At 38.5% G+C, this 18976-nt stretch overlaps 1 protein-coding gene across 1 annotated transcript in view; it reads left to right on the forward strand.

Annotated features, from left to right (window-relative positions):
* VAV3 (vav guanine nucleotide exchange factor 3) overlaps positions 1 to 18976 on the forward strand; it is a 352519-nt gene that overhangs the window by 76501 nt on the left and 257042 nt on the right. The window contains exon 2 of the mRNA XM_047870461.1: positions 7293 to 7409. Coding sequence (XP_047726417.1) covers positions 7293 to 7409 — 117 coding nt within the window. The remainder of the gene's footprint in view (positions 1 to 7292; positions 7410 to 18976) is intronic.

Here is an 18976-nt window from a genome sequence, read left to right on the forward strand (position 1 = left end):
TGCAAAGGATGATTGATGCTTTGGAAAGGGATGGAGTTAGTATGACGGGGGTACTAGGTGGATGTTGATAAAGTCTAAGATGAGTAGTGAGCTAAAATAAATAAGTAGATAAAACTCTTCTTGTACATTGATGTTTGTAAACAGGCTTCATCAGAATCTCTACTGTGCCTTTCAGAACTGTCAATCAGCTCATTAATGGCCGCCCAGAATTCGAATTATGGCAAACTCTCAAATTCAGTCTCTCCTTCAAATGGAATAATGAGTGTCCCATCAAGAATGAGACCCTGAGAACTACTTTGTTCATCAGGCGGCTTGGCTGCTGGTGGTCCTTGTGAAAATTGCAGTAAGTCAGCAAGTGTACATGGCTGTGAAGCTATATTAGAAATCATCTTTCCCACAGATACTGTTTTTAGGTTGGGATTGAAATAGCTCATTTCACAATAAACTGTGGAAGTTTTTCCTGTAATGTAGTGTCAGTTAACATAATGAGCCCATTTTTTTGCTAACAGTTTTAGAGAAGTAGATGCTTAGTTTTTCAAATAAAAAGGGGAAATGATCCTGCTTGTTTTCATATCATTGAGAAAGTCAAAATGGCTCTTATACCCTTAGAGAAAAAGGCAACAATACGCCTTATAAAAGGAGTAGAGGGAAGAGAAAGATTGTCTCAGAGCTTTATAGTGAATTTTCGCAGTCTGACATTTAAATGTTTTCTTTTTGGAGCGTCAGTATTGCTAGCATTGAAGTGGTCATGTCTTATGAAACATTACCTAATCTAGAGAGCTCTGTATAATTTTAGGATGTCTTAGACCTTGATGGTGTTAAAATTTCTTTAAAGGTTACCTGCATCTACTGAGTGCCTTTCTACCATTTTAATTCTTTAACTTGTAAAAAACAAAAACAAAAACAAGCTGTGTTTCTGGAGGGGCAGAGAAGGTGATCATGGTGTTGAAGACTGGTGGCTGTGCTGTTAGAATATGTCACTTATCACCGGGTATGCCAGAGATGTTGCCTAGCTCCTCTGTCATTACTGGGTCTTTCCGTATGTGAAGACAAGAGTTAATTGTCTGCATCTGTGGCTCCTTTTCACATGCCTTGTCCCCCAAGTGCTACGCTAACATTTTCAGTGAGTGTCTCCACTGAGTGTGTGCAGTGCCCAAGACAGAGCTATGGATACAATTCCTTGTTCTTCTCTTTTCTCTCCCACTCTGCCAACCCCACATATACTCAATCAATTACTGGGTATTTGCTTTCCATATTACTTCCTAGAGTTCTTTCCATTCTACCTTCTACCATCCTAGTCCAGATCACCATAATCTTTTTGTTAAATTAAAATGGCAGCATTCTAACTGTCCTGTCTTGCCTACCTAATCCATCTCTAATAAAGAGAAAAGAAAACATTTGACTCTGTACACTGTAAAGGGAGCTAGTATAATACAATAGTTAAGGATGTGGACTCTGTAGCAAGAATATCTGTTTGATTCATGACTCTATTACTTTGACAAATGCAGTTATATAAACTTGAGTAAACAAAGTATATATAAAAGAAAAAAAACCTCTTGACTGAGTTGTCATGAGGATTAAATGACATACATTAGTATAGAGCTTGGTACATAGTGAACACTCAGAGATTACTGTACTCATGAAATGCAAGCTGAGTGTTCTGCTCTTCTGTTAAAAACCCTTGAACCTCACCACGTTTTCTAGGATAAAGCCACATCCCTTTGGCATGCCTTGAAAACCTAGGCTCCCCTCTCTAGCCTCACTCTCACTGCTGCCCTCCAGAGAGTTGTGTCCATTCGCTACCACTTCCCCTGCCCCCAGCAGTCCATGCCTTGCCTTGTGCTCATGCACATGCTGTGCCATTTATTTGGCACTCCCTTATACCCCAAATCTGATGACTTCCTTTCTCCTCCGTGAACATCAACCATTCTTCCTGTTTTTGTGGCTCTTGTCCTTCAGTTCTCTTTTCACCTGTCACTTATTCCAGAAAGCTGTCTCTGATACTCCAGGACTCCCAAAGAACCTTTGAATGCTTTCCTCATGGCAGTGGCCACATACCGTGTAATTGTGCATCCACTGGTCTGAATACTCTGCCTGACCAGGATAAGTCTTCTGCAGGCAGTTTGGGTCATGCTTGCTTTTTTCTAGTACCTAGTCCTTAGAAGTTTCATTCCATTAACATGTGTTTAATAAGTAAAAAAAAAAAAAATCAGTATCCAGCTGGAAGTATGCTTTGTGAAATTTTATGATACCTCGTATATAATCTGTACCTCAGTAACATTTGTTAGGTGAGAAAATGATTTTTAGACTTGTGTGTATCTTTAATTTTGGTAAGTATCTTGTGTGGATACATTTAATATTTTAAAAATCCTGAAGTTATTTAAAATTCTGATTTTTAAAATTTGAATCCTAAATTCTAAACACTCCTAAAGTTATCTCATATAAATAAAATGATTTAACAAAGTTGTATAATTTTTTATCAAACATGCGGTTTGATTAGGAAATGAGATATTTTTGTCCTTGTGTATCATAAACCATCTCTGAAGGCAGAATGTTTTAAACTACTGCAGATGATACCAAGGACTATCAGATGGCTGCTAATCTGAAAGAATTTGTAAACTGGGGAGAAAAACACTTATACTGAAATAATAGTGTTAAAACCCCAGTCACATCTCTAAGCATGAAACAAGGTCATGTGTTCATCAGTCATCTAAAATAAATTGAAATTTCATCTTAACAGAGTAAGATAAGGGCTGACTTATTAAATTAACTCTGTTGTAAGTGATAGATTGTTTAAGCAAAGGGTGGAGTTATTGGTCTATTTGCTAAAATTGGCCCACATAATCTGGGAGCAGCCTGGTGCTCAGACTTTGGTTTCTAAATAGCATTTACCATATAAGTGGAAATGGATTTGCTTGGAGAAATGGCTAACTCCAGAACTGGAGCAAAGAATATATGATGTAGATTTGGGGCAATTGGATATAAGAAAATGAAGAAAATGGTGTTCTTTTAAAAAGGACACTGGAACAAGTTTGAAGGAACCCCAAAATGGACAAACTTGGGACAATATGAACATCAGAAAAAAATGACTATTGATTATTATACAAGCAAAGAAGAGGGGTCTGGGAGGAAGGGCAGCAAAAGTTTTTTTTTTTTTTTTTTTTTTTGTAAGAATATCAGCTAATAATTAAGGAAGGAATGATGGAATTAGAAAAAAAATCACTATTTTGCAGTCCCAAATGGAATAATCAAAGCAAGGGTTATTAGTGGATGGTAAATCATGGTGAAAAATCATTGGGAAATTGGACAGCTGAACAGTACCAAATTATCATTTGGTACTATTTTTATAGATATAAAAGGGGACATTTACCTTTACAATAGATGTGGCAGAAACCATCTTAACCAAGCAATCAAACTTAGCATCAACAGTAATTGTTTAACTTTTTGTATCTTTAGAGGTTATGAAATAAGAAGTTCACAGTATGAAGTATTTTTGCCAGAGCTGTTTAATTTGTATCTAGATTCAGCTTTTGGTTCACTGGAAATACACAACATGGAGGGACAGGTTTAATGATATCATGAGGAAGTAGTAAGACAAATCCAAAATGTGGGACATTCTATAAGACAACTCGTCTGGAATCTTCAAAAAGTCAGTGTGTTAAAAATAGAGCAGGATTGGGGCGCCTGGGTGGCGCAGTCGGTTAAGCGTCCGACTTCAGCCAGGTCACGATCTTGCGGTCCGTGAGTTCGAGCCCCACGTCTGACTCTGGGCTGATGGCTCAGAGCCTGGAGCCTGTTTCCGATTCTGTGTCTCCCTCTCTCTCTGCCCTTCCCCCGTTCATGCTCTGTCTCTCTCTGTCCCCAAAATAAATAAACGTTGAAAAAAAATTAAAAAAAAAATAGAGCAGGATATCTCAATTAAAAGATACTGCAAAAAATAAAACAACCAAATGCAACAGGTAAATTTTAATGAGATCCTAGACTGGAGTGGGGATAGCATAAAGAGACATAGTGTGGGCAGTTGAGGAAATTAGAATATGAAAAAGATATTAGATAATATAGAATTGTTAATTTACTCAGATGTGGTAATAGTATTGTAGGTATGTAGGAAAATTATCTTTATTCCTAGGAAATGCATGTTGAGTTATTTAGGAGTGAACTGCTGCGATGTCTGTAACCTGCTTCAGCAGTATACGTTTTATAAGTAAATAAAGTGTTGGCATAGAAAAACATAGATATGGCAGTATGTTCCAGTTGAGTAGATGGAATGTTCATTGTACTATTTTTTTCAACAGTTCTTTTGGTTTGAAGTTTTAAAGAATCGACTGGAAAAAGAACAAGTTCAGCATGATGAAAACAAAGCCCAAGTCTTGGGAATGTCAGGCAAGCTGTCAGTCCCAGGGCTTCTGCAATAGTGTTAAGGCCCACTTCTCCATCCTTCAACTTTGTTCCTGTGCCTGCATAGAGCTGAACACCCATGAACATGAGAAGTGTGATCCTAGTGTTATTAGCCAAACTTTGGATAGCTGTGAAAATCTCCAGATAAGATTAATAGAGGAGTTTGAGGGCAGAACCTTGTGTACTCATTTTCAGCATTTCCAGTGTCTGGAATGTTGTGGGCATTCAAAAACTGTTGACTGAAAAGATACCTACAGGGAAGACCACATTTGAAGATTGCCTAGAAAAGTGAGAGCATGCCAGTGACCTTATCCAAATCTGCTAAATATTTGTGGAGTTTAATAGAACTGAACTAGTTAAGGGGCAAATAAGATTAAGGTTGGTTTCAGAAGTAAGGGAACCTACTTTTACATCTGTGTGTATTATGTATGCAATAATGACTACATTTTTTTTTTTAAGTTTCAGAAACAATATTGCTTTTCTGAGTTAATAATGAAAACGAGTGGAAGTCTACTGTAGTTTTTCCCACACAGGGGGACATCTGAGTTTGGTGAGAAATCTTCAGAGGTTGGCATGTGCAATTATGCTTCTCCTTGGTGAGCTATGAGTTGGGCACTTAATTATGTAAAAAATATTGTAAGAGAGCAGTTGCATAATCCCCAAGAGAGTAATTATTGTCTATCTTGGCAGAATGCAAGACTCTTTTAATCTGTAAATAAGCAATCCTATGTGGAAGAGCTACATGTAGAGTGATGCTGTGTTGTAAAGGTCTCTTATGAATTTTTTAAAGTGAAAGTGGAAGCTCCATATGCTGATTGGCCTCTGCCTTTGTGCTTCAAAGGGTTGATGATGCTTCCCCTGTGGTTTTAACCCCTCCTGAAATATTTAAGCCTCTGAGAAGGATTCCTGTAAATTGTCAAACTGCATCTGAGTTAAGCCTGTGAAAAGTCTGAATATTTCAAATACAGAGGAAGTAAAGTGTTCTTTCTGTAAAGTAAAAAAACCGATATGAAAAACAAAACAACAGAATAAAACATTGACAGTGCTTAAGGAATGCTTGAATTAGCTAATAGGTTTCTTGCTTATTGGAGGATAGTAGTCTTATGAGCTGCAATGGCACACATAAAAATATTTTTAAAAAGTAAGTTGCTTTCAGTGTATGTGTGTCCTTTGGTGGGTCTGAGTCTTTTGGATACTGAAAGTAAATTCTGGTTTTAAAATTGTCGACAGATCTGCCTTCCCTCTTGTTCTTCCTATTAGTGTTGATGAACTGTGCATGTTCTCTTCCAAAGTTGACTTTTCCAGTTGAGCAGCAGAGTCCCCACTCCCACCCCTTTGCTTACTCAAGGACCTCATTCTGGGTGACTCTCCTTCTCTCTTGCATGACCAACTTTTCCCTCTCTACCAAGTTATTCCCATCAAAATAAAAACATGTAACAGCTTCCATTGTTTTTAAAAAGCCCTTCCTTGACTTCTCTGACTACATCCTCAATGCTCTTTCCCCTTTGCAGCAAACTCAAGAGTCTATCTTCTATATTCTGTTTTCACTTCCTCTCTTCCCATTGTCTCTTAAACCTTTTCCAAGCTCCCCAGTCGACATGGAACCTGCTTTTGTGAAGGTGTACCTGTGACCTTCACACAGCCAGGTTCCATGGACAGCACTTGGTCAAATCTTACTATCAGCAGCTAACAGTTTATCAGTCCTTCGTTCTAGAAACACTTTCTATACTTGAGTTAGGGAAAACCTGTTCTGGTTTTCCCTTCCTCACCAGTCACTTGTGCTCAGCCTTTTGGTGGGCTCTTTTCCTGATCTCATAGGATTACTGCAGTCCCAGGTCCTCTCCCCTCTTCTGCTTTCTCCCGAAGTCATATCTGGCATTATCATGGTTAAAAATCTTCTGTATACTCTAAAGACTCCCACATTTATATCTGGAGTACATACCTGTACCCCGGACTACAGACTTGTCTGTCTAGTTGCCTGCTGCCCCACATCCCATTGGATGACTAATCGGTGTCTCAAATTTAACATAGTCAAAATGAAACACCTGGTCTTCTCACAGTTGTCTCTTACCTGGTTATTGTAATAGCTTCCTATCTGCTTTTCATGTCTCCATCTTTGCTCCAGCCCCTTTCAGTCTATATTAAAAACAACAGCTTGAAAGACCCCTAATAAAACATCAGATCATATCCCTCCTCTGCCCCAAGCCCTCCAATGACTTCTGTCCTGGTCAGCATAAAAGCTGGTCCAACAAGTTCCTTTCATCATCTGACCCCATTACCTTTCTAGCTCATCTCCTACCTTTCTCCCTGTCACCCACTCTGCTCCAGCCACACTGGTCCCTTCCTTAGACATACATCAGACACTTTTGCCTCAGGGCTTTAGCATGGAATGATACTGGAATGACCTGTCCGGTACTTCTGCGTGGCTTGCTCCTTCACCACTTTCAAATCTCTGCTTATTTGCCCTCTTCCCACTGATACCTTCTCTAACCATCCATTTAAATGCCCCCCCAGCCCCCAGCCCATCCCCATCAGTGCATCCTGTCCCTCTTCCTGGCTTTTTCTCCATTGCACTTACCATCACATGAAAATAAAATATTTACTTTTTTGTTTTCGTTGCTGAATTTTCTTTCGTCTTTTTTTTAATCTGTCTGCTCTTACTAGAATGTAAGGTTCCCAAGGGAAGAAATTTTGTCAACCTTCTTCATAGCTGTGCCACCTGTGCCTATGAAAATAGGTACTCAAATATTGCTGAAGGATTAATTGAAAAGCAACCTTAAAAGTTGATTGACTTTTTTCCTTGTCAACTTTTTTTTAAGCATTCTGGGTAGATAGAGGATATAGAGCATTCAGAATGATTCACTATATACTAATAGCTATTTCCCATTCCTCAGTTTCTCTGTTTGAAGAACATAAGGACATTCCTCACGGCCTGTTGCGAGACATTTGGAATGAGAAAGAGTGAACTCTTTGAAGCATTTGACCTGTTTGATGTTCGTGACTTTGGAAAGGTAATTACATTTCTTTTTTTATGTATTATTTTTTTTTAGTGGGGAACATTTTATCTAGTACTTGTAATTTCTTGTTGAAGTAGGACATGTGACTTAAGTGGGCTAGGTATGTGCATTAGGTAGTTAAACTTCGCAGGTAAATGACTTAGCAAAAAAAAGCAAATAACAACATTGTCCATATGAGAATTATTTTTCATTTAAAGCAGTATAAGGAGAGTCTCTTATCCAGAAGTAACCTGTTGGCTATTTCAGAGGGCAGGATTACTCTTTCACATGCGACAGATAGTAGGAACAGTATTTTTTCCCCTCTGGTCTTTTCTATATCTGAGAGGCACCTAAGTTTTGGAGGTTGAGAATGTTCTGCTGTCCCTCTCCCTATTTTGACCCTTGGGCAAGTGTTGGGGGAGACATGAATCCAAAATGTTTGAGATTGTCAAGTAATTGTGTTGTTTGGATTTCAGTGTATACATGTTAGATTGTTGGACTTCAGTGATGTTTGTCACATGTAAATTGTTTCAATGTTTGGTATTATCTGTATGTATACTAAACACTTGTATGTAGTAGGTGAGAGATTATTCTTTCAAAAGTTATGGATATTAATTTCAAAGTGATTGGACATAAAGTTAAACTTTGACATGTCAGAAGCCATAAAGAGCCGTAATTAAGGTGACTTTATTTTTGCTCCTGCTGACATAATTGTATTATGAAAATAAACAAATAGAAAGGGAGATAACTAAATGGAACTGAGAAGTTTGCCCTTGCTCTTATAATTCAGGTGCTAGTATTTCATCAGAAGGCTCTTTGACAGTGACACTTCATTTTGTTTCTAAGATGTAATATTTTGGTTATGAAATGAAAACCAAGCAATGGATTGGTTTGCTTGACCATGGGAATAAATAGCACAAACTTGAAACAGACTCATAAGAAATTTGATGCTCAAATCTGATGCAAGTACGGGGAAGCCATCCTGCCCAGGAAGAGAGAAGCCTTGGCTTCTTGACTCAGAGTCACTTGGTCATCTTGTGGAAGTCACACTCATCAGACTGTCAGCCTCGAAGCCTATACAAAATGAAATGGATGTAAGACTATGGTTTCTAAGATTCCTTTTTCCTTTGGCAAGCTGTGATTTAACTCTTTTGAGGTCCAAAAATGTGATGGAGGATAGCATGGTAACAAATCAAATGAAAACCAATCCTTCTGGTGGAGAGATTGGTAGCACATTTGTCTAAGGCCATGATGTGAAGCCTTGAAGACAAAGAGGAATCAACTAGAATCCCAGGTAAGGTGGATAGTCCTTTAAGTTTTTGGCCCTAAAAAAAAGTCTTAATAGCCTAAGATCAGGTTTCCTTTATTATTTGACCCTTCCCCCTACTTTTAAAAAGTCTTCTTTGATTTTTCTTTTCTTTTCACTGTCTGTTGGGAAAATGAAAATGAATTAGGGAAATTAAAAATGAAAAAAAAAGTCTAGGTTTTTTTAAAGTTTTTTAAGGAGCTCTTCACTTTTCATTCATATTTTCAAGAAATGGTGTGGACAAAGATTAGGACATCATCTAAATTCTTTGGAAATACATGGCCTTGTTCTAGTGGAATGCCACTATGTGCTTCCATAATGGAAGCTTTGTAGGAGCTGAGAAATTAAAGAGTTAATTATAAAGGAGTAAACTGTGTGCTTCTCAAGGGTAAATGTATTTATGGCTACTTAAAATATTTTGAAAGTGATAAATTTGAAGCAGAGTTGAACTTGAGGATGTCATTGAGAACTTGATCCTGTACTTAACACTTTAAAATCATACATTTTTGCTGCCAAGACCAGTGCAGTGTCCAAACTACATTTGACTTAAATAAACCAGTGAAAGTTAAAGAATTTAGGATGCTGGGCCATAATTTACCAGGATTACTACTATTAAACATTGTTACTCTAAGCAAAAACATCAATACTATCACTCAATGAAAACTTTGGAGATAACTTCTATCTTTTCAATCTTTATATATGTGTACACACACACACACACACACACACACACACACACACACACACGAATCCTCATACCTGCCCTCTGACATGCAAGTTCTGTTCAAATTACATATGTAGTAGAGATTGGAACAATGGTTTGAACCCAGATCTGACTGATTCTCACTGCTACCATCGTGCAACATTCACATAGCAGGTTCCGGTGTTTTGTACATACTGGCTCAATCTTCGTATCAATCCTGCCAGGTAGCTATCATTATCATCCATATTTTAATTTTTAAGTTTAAAAATTGTGAATAAGGTGTTAGAGACCAAATAATTTCTGGAATTGTGATGATAAATTTTAACAGGATGTAGACAAGTTAGTTTATTTTTCTTCATTCCTTAGGATTTAATTAAATTTTCGATTAACCTAAAAAGAAAATATCCTTATATGTATGCTCCCCTGTCTGCCTCAATTCATATAAATAGTGAATCTAGGATTCATATATATTTGACACCTTTTTGCCTAGGAATATATTAATTGTAATAATAGTATTTAAAGTTTTTATAGCATTTTGAAACTTTGAGTGTGCTTCATATCTAGACCTCATCTGATTCTCATGATAGTCTTAGGAAGGAAGCAAGCAAATATTCCAAATAAGGAAACCAAGAGATGGAGGTTTAACAGCAATTTAAAGGTTTCCTTGGTTGGGGACAGAGCAGGATCTGGATCTGTATCAGGTCTTCTGACCTCTTAGCCCTTTGTTTTTCTTGGCTACTGTCTATGTTTGGATCTTGCTGCTATGTGAATGCTCAGGGAGAAGGATGAACTCATGGGAGAAAACCAAGGGACAATATGAGATTAAAAAGTACAAGTGATCTGTGACTTGGAATCTAATTGCACTTTTATTTTTTTTTATGAAAGAGAGGAAAGATTTAGGATACTGCATGAGTTGCAGTATAATGCTGGTTGAAATTAAGAACTCTACCTTTACAAATGTTTGACCGATTCATGTCTCTAGCCATGTAGTCAGTTTTGAGCTAACCCTCCCTCCCTTCCCTGTGGTGTAGTCTGCTCCCTAATCTTTATCTTAGTTCTCCCTTGGTTCTGGGTTCAGGAACTCTACCCTAAATCATAGGCTTTGATATGGATAGGTTTTCTTTTGGAAATTAGCCAAATCCTGGGAAAACTAAAGGAATGCATGACATTAAAAAGTACAAGTGATCTGTCACGTGACATCTAATTATACTTTATCTTTAGAAAGAGAGGAAAGATGTTTAGCATAGTGTAGGTGTTAAACAAAAATGAATGAAAGTTTTTCTCTTAGTTTTTGAGATAGTGAAGAACACAAATATTTTGGGCACTCTAGATGGGCTTAACGATAATTTTGCCTTCCAGCATTACCGTTAATTCCTAGTATTGAGTGCTTTACCCAATGTTAACATAATATCCATTTCACTTCAAACTCATATGTCAACAAAAGAATAGTTATGAACATTTCCTATAATTTGATTTTTTTAATTAAATCTCACAAGGATGGGGATGAATTTAGTAAGTTGACTTAGTAAGTTTACTTTCTTTTAAAGAAGATTGATCTTTTTCTGACTTTATAATAACAAAAAAGTAATCTTAGTTGGCTTCTTTTTTTAAGTATTGTAATAAAGAACTTCTTTACCTAGAAAATTAAAGGTTACTAATTAAAATACTTTTTACATTGCAACAGGATCTGTAAATTTGCTCATTTCCATGCTGTATATAAATTATTCTTCTATTCCTCAGTGCAGACTGTCATGTTCTGATTAACAATTTTGCTGTTTGGAAATGTTTCCTACTGAGCTGTCTGTTGGCACATTTATAGTGCGGAAGTACATGGGATTTTTCTTGAATGAGACCATTTCTAGTGAGTAATAGAAATCCTGTTGCTGCTGTTGTCCAGATGAGTGATGAAGTCAGTTTCTTCCTTTGGTTGTTCTGGGTGATATAAGGGCCTGCTTCTTGCTACCAACGAACTTCGCATCTGTTGTTTCAAGCTTTGTTAAACACCTTTCAAGTGTAAGGTGCTGTGTTTTCTTGAATTAAAGAGAATTACACCCGGCTAAAGGTAGTTCTAGTTGCTTTTAGTAGCAGTAGGGTAGTAGCAATGTGTTAAGGTTCAGGGCATGTATTGTCAAAAGGGAGTTCAATGCATTGGGAGTAGGGGTAGGTCAGGGATACAGGTAAGAGCATTATTGAGAGGTCATTTTGTGTTTGGGTTAAGAATATGGTTTCTGAGTTGGATCTTGGTTTGAGTTCTGGTTATCCTCCTTACTAGTATGTCATCTAAGACAAGTTGTACTTAACCTCGTTGAGTTTCAGTTTCCTCATCTATAAATTGAAGTTAGAGAGATAATGTATGTAAAGTGCTTAACAGAGTATCTAGATTTAAAGTATGTACTTGTAAATACTAGCTGTTACTACTCTTACTGTTACCAGTATTACAACTGTCATTACTAGTGTTAATTGGTTTCCAATTCAGCGGTAGGCATAGGGGTTGAATTTTGAATTGAGTGCAAGAATTAATGACATTGCAGGGGCAAGATGAAGAAATAAACTTTGTTTTTTCTAATGTAGCATAGCATTGGTCTGTTTTATCCTGTCCTTGTCCCTTCTTCTGTGGGCTTGCATCTCCTTTGAGAAACCACCCTTTTCCAGTCAGAGTTTGGATGGTTTGGTCAGTGAGAATATCCCATCCCTTTGGCCAGAGGGAAAGGTTCGGGGATGGGGCAGATCATTCATTTGGGACCAAGATGATGTGTTGAGACATTTGTAGGGGCAATTCTATTGTGATCTCCTCCAGCTATTATGAGGCGTGGGGTAGCCACAGCCATCTGGGTACCACGTGGAGTTTCAAAACAGATCAAGTTTAGAGGGAGCAGAGCTGAGGAGGATCCCACATGTGAGGCTGGAATCATGCTGTGCCCAAAGACAAATACATATATCTCTGGATTTTTTCCATGACATGAGCCAGTATATTCTTCCTCTTTTCTTCAAGCCAGTTTGCCTTAGATTTCTCTCACTTTTGGTTGAGAGAACTAAGTGACCTGGTTTTGTCTGTCCATTGATTTCAGTTGTGTAGATAAGTTAACTTTTCTTCTCTTACCAAAGTCCACACAACTTGCACACCATATGGTAGCCTCTACATGTTTTATCATATATAGAAAAGGAGGTATGAGGACAGAATCCCAGAACATCTGTTTTGCAGCATGTAAATAAGTAGAAGTATGGTCCCAGCTTTGTGTTAAATGCTTTCTGTTCCTTTCCATTGACTCAAGCAGTATTCCTAGATCTTCAGGTTTGGAAGAGACTCTCAAAGTCATCAGAAATTCTTCTCCAGTTTATCTGTGCTGTATGGTATCAGGTGGTCATTCATGCCTCTGCAGACTGGGAGCTCACTTCCTCCTGAGGCCCCCAGCTGTATTTATGTGTTGGGACATACAGAAAGATTTAAAGATGACCTTAAAACCACAGGGTAAAAAGGACTAAACAAGGCCAACACATTCATCTGGGGATTAGTAGGGCTTGGAGATACTCATTGATTTGGATAAAATGGTCCAAGAAGTCAGAAAACCCTACAGGATTCTATGTGCCCTCTAAGTTTTTTACTTTACTCCTCTGACCTTGGATTCCTCATCTATAAATAGGATAATAATTTCTACCACACAGAATTATTATGAAAACAGAGTTCATTTACGTAAAATGCCTGGCATATTGCTTACTAAATAATTGAATGAACAAGTAGATTGAGTATGGAACCAGTAGTTTGGGTAGATACAGATCATTCAGGGTTCTGAATGTGGAAATGTGTAAAGTCCAAAAGAGGATTCTAGGGGTATTTTTTGAAAGTTTATTCGGTTTGATACTTTTCTGGCTCAGATTATTAAGAAAGTTATAATGCACATGTGTGTGTGCATGTATGCACACAAGTGGTTATTTATACCTTATGTTTTCCTAGTTTTTTTGGTAAGAATACGTTTAACTTTGTGCGTGTGCACACATGGCGCGTGCAGAGATTAGTTGAGAGATCTGCAGTGAAACTTTCCCTGAAGGTAGTTGATACCTTAACACTCATTAAATGCCCCTCCCCCACATAAATCAAATTAACAGCAGCTACATCAGATTCAAGATAGAAATGGTGTTCTTCACCTTAAGTACATGGCCATTTAAAAATGAACTTGCTGAGAAAACTGAGGGGTATATGGTTAACTTAATGTTGAAAAAATGTCTGTGTAATGGAAATTCACAACAGTCTGTACCATCTCCACTAAGAGGCATTAGTGTGTGTCCCCGACCACCAACAGTTTATTAGCACCTGCTATCAAGCTGCCTTGACATTGTGAGCTCAAATTTCTGGCCCATCTGTAATACCTTATCATCTTCTGAGAGTATTTGCTTGGTTGTATCTTATAGTTTGTGTGTTTTCACTTTTTCATCCTTTTTAGCCTAACATTTTTACCTCAGGGTGTATGTTAAAAGGTTCAAGGACCTCTTCCTGCCCAGCCTGGGCTAACAGCACTGTTAGCCCAGGCTAGCCTCTCAGCACTTTTACCTGGATGCTGGCTAAGCTCCATGTTCTCATCCCTGCTTACAGTCCTTGTGGGTGCTGGGGAGCTTACCCTCTGAAGCACCACATACATCCCAACACAGCAATACTGGAGGACCTGTAATTGGTTTCCTACTACCTATGCATCTCCTTGGAACTTTACCTGGTTTTCCCGGTCACAAGAAAACCCTCCCTACCAAACATGCGTGAGCCTCACTTGGGTCTGGGTAGCTTCAGAGATCTCATGTTGGCGTGGTTTGAAAAATTCATATTGGCTTGTGCACGTGCACTGATCAACAACTGGAAACATTTTTCAAAGATCTGTATGTAACTAAGATGAATTATCTTGGCACATAAACATAATTTCTCTTTTTGAACTCCCTCTCTTGAGAAGTTTGACAGTGCTCAAAGTATCTCTCATCCCAAGTTATTCAAGTCTTTGGGGCTTTTGCAGTCATAGAGCCCTTATCAGCCTTGGTTCAAAATACCAGAAGGAGCTCAACGTCTGTCCAGTGGATGGTTGGCCAGCATGGTTCTATTGAAGACTGGTCCCAAGGGCTTCTTCAGTAGCTCTTGTTCTCTGATGCTGGCATGCTACTGTAGGTCCAGTGTCACTCAACCAGGCACTACCAACACCCCCCCACCAAATTTTAGCCTCTGCATTGAACCTGGTCAGGCCACATTTCCCAGTTTTAGCAGTGAATGCTGTTCAGAAGCTCATGGAATACTTTCCAGCTAGGAGGCTTGAGTCAAAGCCTCCTTATTCAGCCTTTACAGAGGTACTAACTTCAACCTGATAAAGCAGCATTTGGAATCTCTAGTTCCTTTCCTTCAAGAAGGCCCTGGATTTGTCCTGCAAAATCAGCCAGCTTCCAGTCTAGAGCAGGCTAGCCTATCAGGGCTAGTGTGAGGAGTCAACCTCTGTCAGCCCACAAAGGCCTTCTTTACTTTCTCCCCCTTGAGCAGTGGGTGGTTTGCTTGTATTTACATAACTAAGGGAGAGCTTTCCAGTGATTCCTTCCTGAACAAAGAAAGCTTGTTCAAGACCTCCATTTGTGTCTCTTTAAGCCTAGAAGGAGGGAACAGCTTCTGGCCTTCCCTAATGTGTCTGTCTGATTGGCTCTTAATACAATTTCTACATCATTAGCAGTATTCTTTTTTTGTCTTTTTACAGAGCTGACCTTTTTAGCAACCTCTACATCTATTTCAGTCTGTTTGCCAGTATATTTCACAGGGTACTTAATGCCAGGCAGATTTTCCCATTTTTACGGCACCTCAAAGAACTCTGGTACCTGAGACATGCAGGATCATTCTTTACACCTTAGTGATTTTTCAAGTTCTTTTTCTTTTCCTTCTTTTTCTTTTTGTCTGCTGATTGTTTTTGAGCCGGTTCAGAAAAACTCTGCACTGCTCTCCAACCTTAGTACAGTTGAAAATTCCTAGAATAGTATTTCCCAAAGAACCCCATTGTCTTGAGAAATATTAATAGATAGCATGGGAAAAATATTCTTGTACAAATACATTTGTTAAACTGCATATTCTCTATGGGATATGGTATGGTAGAGGCACTGATGAGTCCTGCAGTGAGGAAAATAGTTAAGGTTTTGCTTAAATCTAGGGTTTCTAAAACTTGTATATAAGTAACTATTTAGATCTCACACAATCTCTTCAAACTCACTATGTATAAAATTGAACTAGTCTTTTATTTTCTTCACCCATTTCTATTTGGGTAAAGCTATTCCTTTATTCACACTGCCAGGGACTAAAGTTACAAATGCCTCTGTTACGGCCGTTGTCACTGGAGTTATTTTAACTTCTAAGCTTAGAAGCTTCTGAGCTTCTAAGTAGCTCCCTACCTTCAGGTTTGAACCACTCCAGATTTTACTTTCAGAGTAATCATAACAAAAAATGCAGAACTGATCATTTTACTCTTAGGTTTAAAGCTTGACAGTGGATCACTGTTGCTTACAAGAGAATAAAGTCCAAACCCTTTTACAGGTCACACAAGGTTATTTGTGATCAGACCCCTTGTCTGCCTTTCTAACCTTATTTCTTGCTTTCCTACTTTTATTACCCACCTTGCCTCGGTCACATGAAATCACTAAAGTCATCATCACTCTCCAGTTAATACTTATTAATATTGTTTCCTTTGTCTAGAGTGCTCTTTCCTCCCCATATCCCTTACCCCTAGTCTTTAGTGACTTATTTTAAGATTACACACAGAAATACACTGCTTGAAATCTGAGAATGGATGATTTATCCAGAGCTCTGTGTGTAGTTGATTCTTGGATATATTGAATACCCACTGGGGCCTGACTTTGCTAATGTCTCTCTGCCTCTTTCTTCAGTTCCAGCTGAACCTTTGTGGTCCTCCTCTGTCCTGCAGAAATTTAACCTTGACACATTAAATCTGCTCTCTTCCTCAGCTCATTTTGAGACTTTGAGATCAAGTAAACCTGGTTTTCCCCCTCCCCTGTCCCCAGTTACCAATGTAGGAAAGTTACCCAACTTCCCAGGGACTTCATATAAAACAGCCCTAATGAGCTGTGGTGAGGAGTATGCATTTGATTCTCTGGTGGTTTGCACAGTTAGCACAGTGTGGGCCGTAGGCTCAGTGGTACCGTCTCTTGAGCAATTCACCCATTATTTCTTCATTCTGCGAATGTTTGTGAGCTTATTCTGCCAGGCACTGCCAAGTGCTGCTTAATCAACATGGGCAGACAATCTCCTGCCCTCGAGTTGCTATTTGAGTTCAGGAAACAAAACAAGTAAGGCATAAATAAACAAGACAATCACAACCAATGATAAGTACCATTGAGGAAATAAACAGTAGAATGATGAACTATTGGAGGAAGCCACTTTGGACAAGGTGGTAAGAAAAATCTCTTTGAAATCCCGGAGACCCAGTGAAGGCAGATATTAGTATTGGATATTTAATAAAAATTAAGTTTTAGGTAAGCATGCTTTAAATAGATTCTAACCCCACTTCTTCCAGCAGAACCCCTTGGAATAGTCCTTTAACCTAGTCTCTGCTTCATCAACTCTCAAATCTCTTCTGATTCTAAATTGTCACTTACTGGTAAAGGTAATAGGAGCACATTACATTTTATAAAGTAATGCTTTATTTTGATAATTCTTAGTTGTATAATCCTCTCTAAAAATACTTAGGCTTTTAGCCCAGGTCTATTCTATTTTCGGTAATATTGGCATTCCTTTAAAATCTTGAGAATATATAAAGATTTAACTGTACATATACACTTATATACATATATAAAGGCATTATAAAGAGATGAAAGCATGTTAAAGAATGTTGCTTTGATTTTGCATCTTTACTTGGTAAAGTTAGGAGAAAGAACATTGGTTATCTAGAAGTGGGAATTTAGTTTGAGAACTGAAACTGAGCTTCTCTTTGCTGTGCCAAGGTTTCCTCCAAAGATGAACCTCAAAACTTTTGAGTGGTAGTTTTTTTCAATTCTATATTCTTAATATATATGTAAATAAGCACACAGGTACGGGTTTATAGATATACCAAGATTACTAGACATATCTACATACATACCATCTGTAGTAATTTATTTATTGTACCTTTTGTTTATAAGTATATGCATAAATGTAATTTATGATTTTTTTAACTTGCATGCATATAATTTAAGTACCATATAGCTGCATATTGTAATTCCTGTTACATGATGATCTATGTGAGCTTCATTATATCTTTGGTTAACCTTGTTTATATATAAGCCTTTTTTTTTCCTTCTAAGGCTTTTAAACCAAAGGTGTTTTTAATCCTCTCTTGAAGGAATGCGCCATATTGCAGAAGGTATAAGTAATGAAATTATTGTAGTATAGCATGCTAAGTGCAATAATGGACAAATGAAAAGATGCTATGCAAGAGAAAGGGTTCCACGGTTCCTAAATGTGGTTAAGGAAGGTGCCTCAGAGTTTATCCTTATGCTTAATCTAGACAAAAAAAAAAACAACAACAACAACAACAAACAATACAAAACCAGGAGGGGGTGTTGGTGTTGCTGCTGCTGGCTGTTGTTAAGAACTTACCAAGACCATGTCTTTGGTACCATTTTACTTTATCCTCACAGCAACACTATAATGTTGGTATTTGTTTCCATTTGATGGCTGAAGAGACTGAAACTCAGAGTTAAAAAAAAACAAATCATAGCTTATAGATGATGCAGCATGGATCTGAGACAACTCCAGAGGTCATGTTCTTAATGGTCTTACTGCACTGCTTCCAAGCAGAAGTGGGAAAGAGCTTTCTGGATAGGGGGAAAGTCATATAGAAAGATACAGAAGGGGGGGATCCATGTGGAATATTTGTGGTTCTTCAGAGAGTCCTGTAGCTTTATATGAGATGCAGTTGGGGTAAGCAGGACCTTGAGGTCCAGCAGAGATTGGGACCAGGATGTGTGGGCTCTGGGGTCTTGCAGGGTCTGCACTGATTCTGATGAAGGGCCAGAGAACAGTTCTTAACAGATAGACTTGAGATGACCCATTGTGCACTTTGACCTAATCACTACCCTGGAGGGGAGACTGTATAGGATTGTTGTAATGCCAGCAATTGGAAGGGCAGGTGAAAGGAAAGCGATGTGGCTGAAAACTATTGCAGACCTTTCCAGAGCAATGGCAAGAGAGGCCCAGAGTTTGAAAGCTTTTCACCATTTAGGAATTGACGTGACCGGTGAAAGAGCAAGCAGAGGGAAGAGAGAACATGGACTCCTGAGATTCTCCTGAGTGCCTGGAGGGGAAGTGGAGCTCACTGTGAGGGGAAATAATAGGGCAGCAGCAGGCACAACTTACAGTGTTTGTTTAGCATAAGAATCCTAATGGCATTGGGGCGCCTGGGTGGCGCAGTCGGTTGAGCGTCCGACTTCAGCCAGGTCACGATCTCGCGGTCCGGGAGTTCGAGCCTCGCGTCAGGCTCTGGGCTGATGTCTCGGAGCCTGGAGCCTGTTTCCGATTCTGTGTCTCCCTCTCTCTCTGCCCCTCCCCCGTTCATGCTCTGTCTCTCTCTGTTC

The sequence above is a fragment of the Prionailurus viverrinus genome, chromosome C1 (assembly GCF_022837055.1).
Source record: "Prionailurus viverrinus isolate Anna chromosome C1, UM_Priviv_1.0, whole genome shotgun sequence".
In the NCBI taxonomy this organism is placed as follows: domain Eukaryota; kingdom Metazoa; phylum Chordata; class Mammalia; order Carnivora; family Felidae; genus Prionailurus; species Prionailurus viverrinus.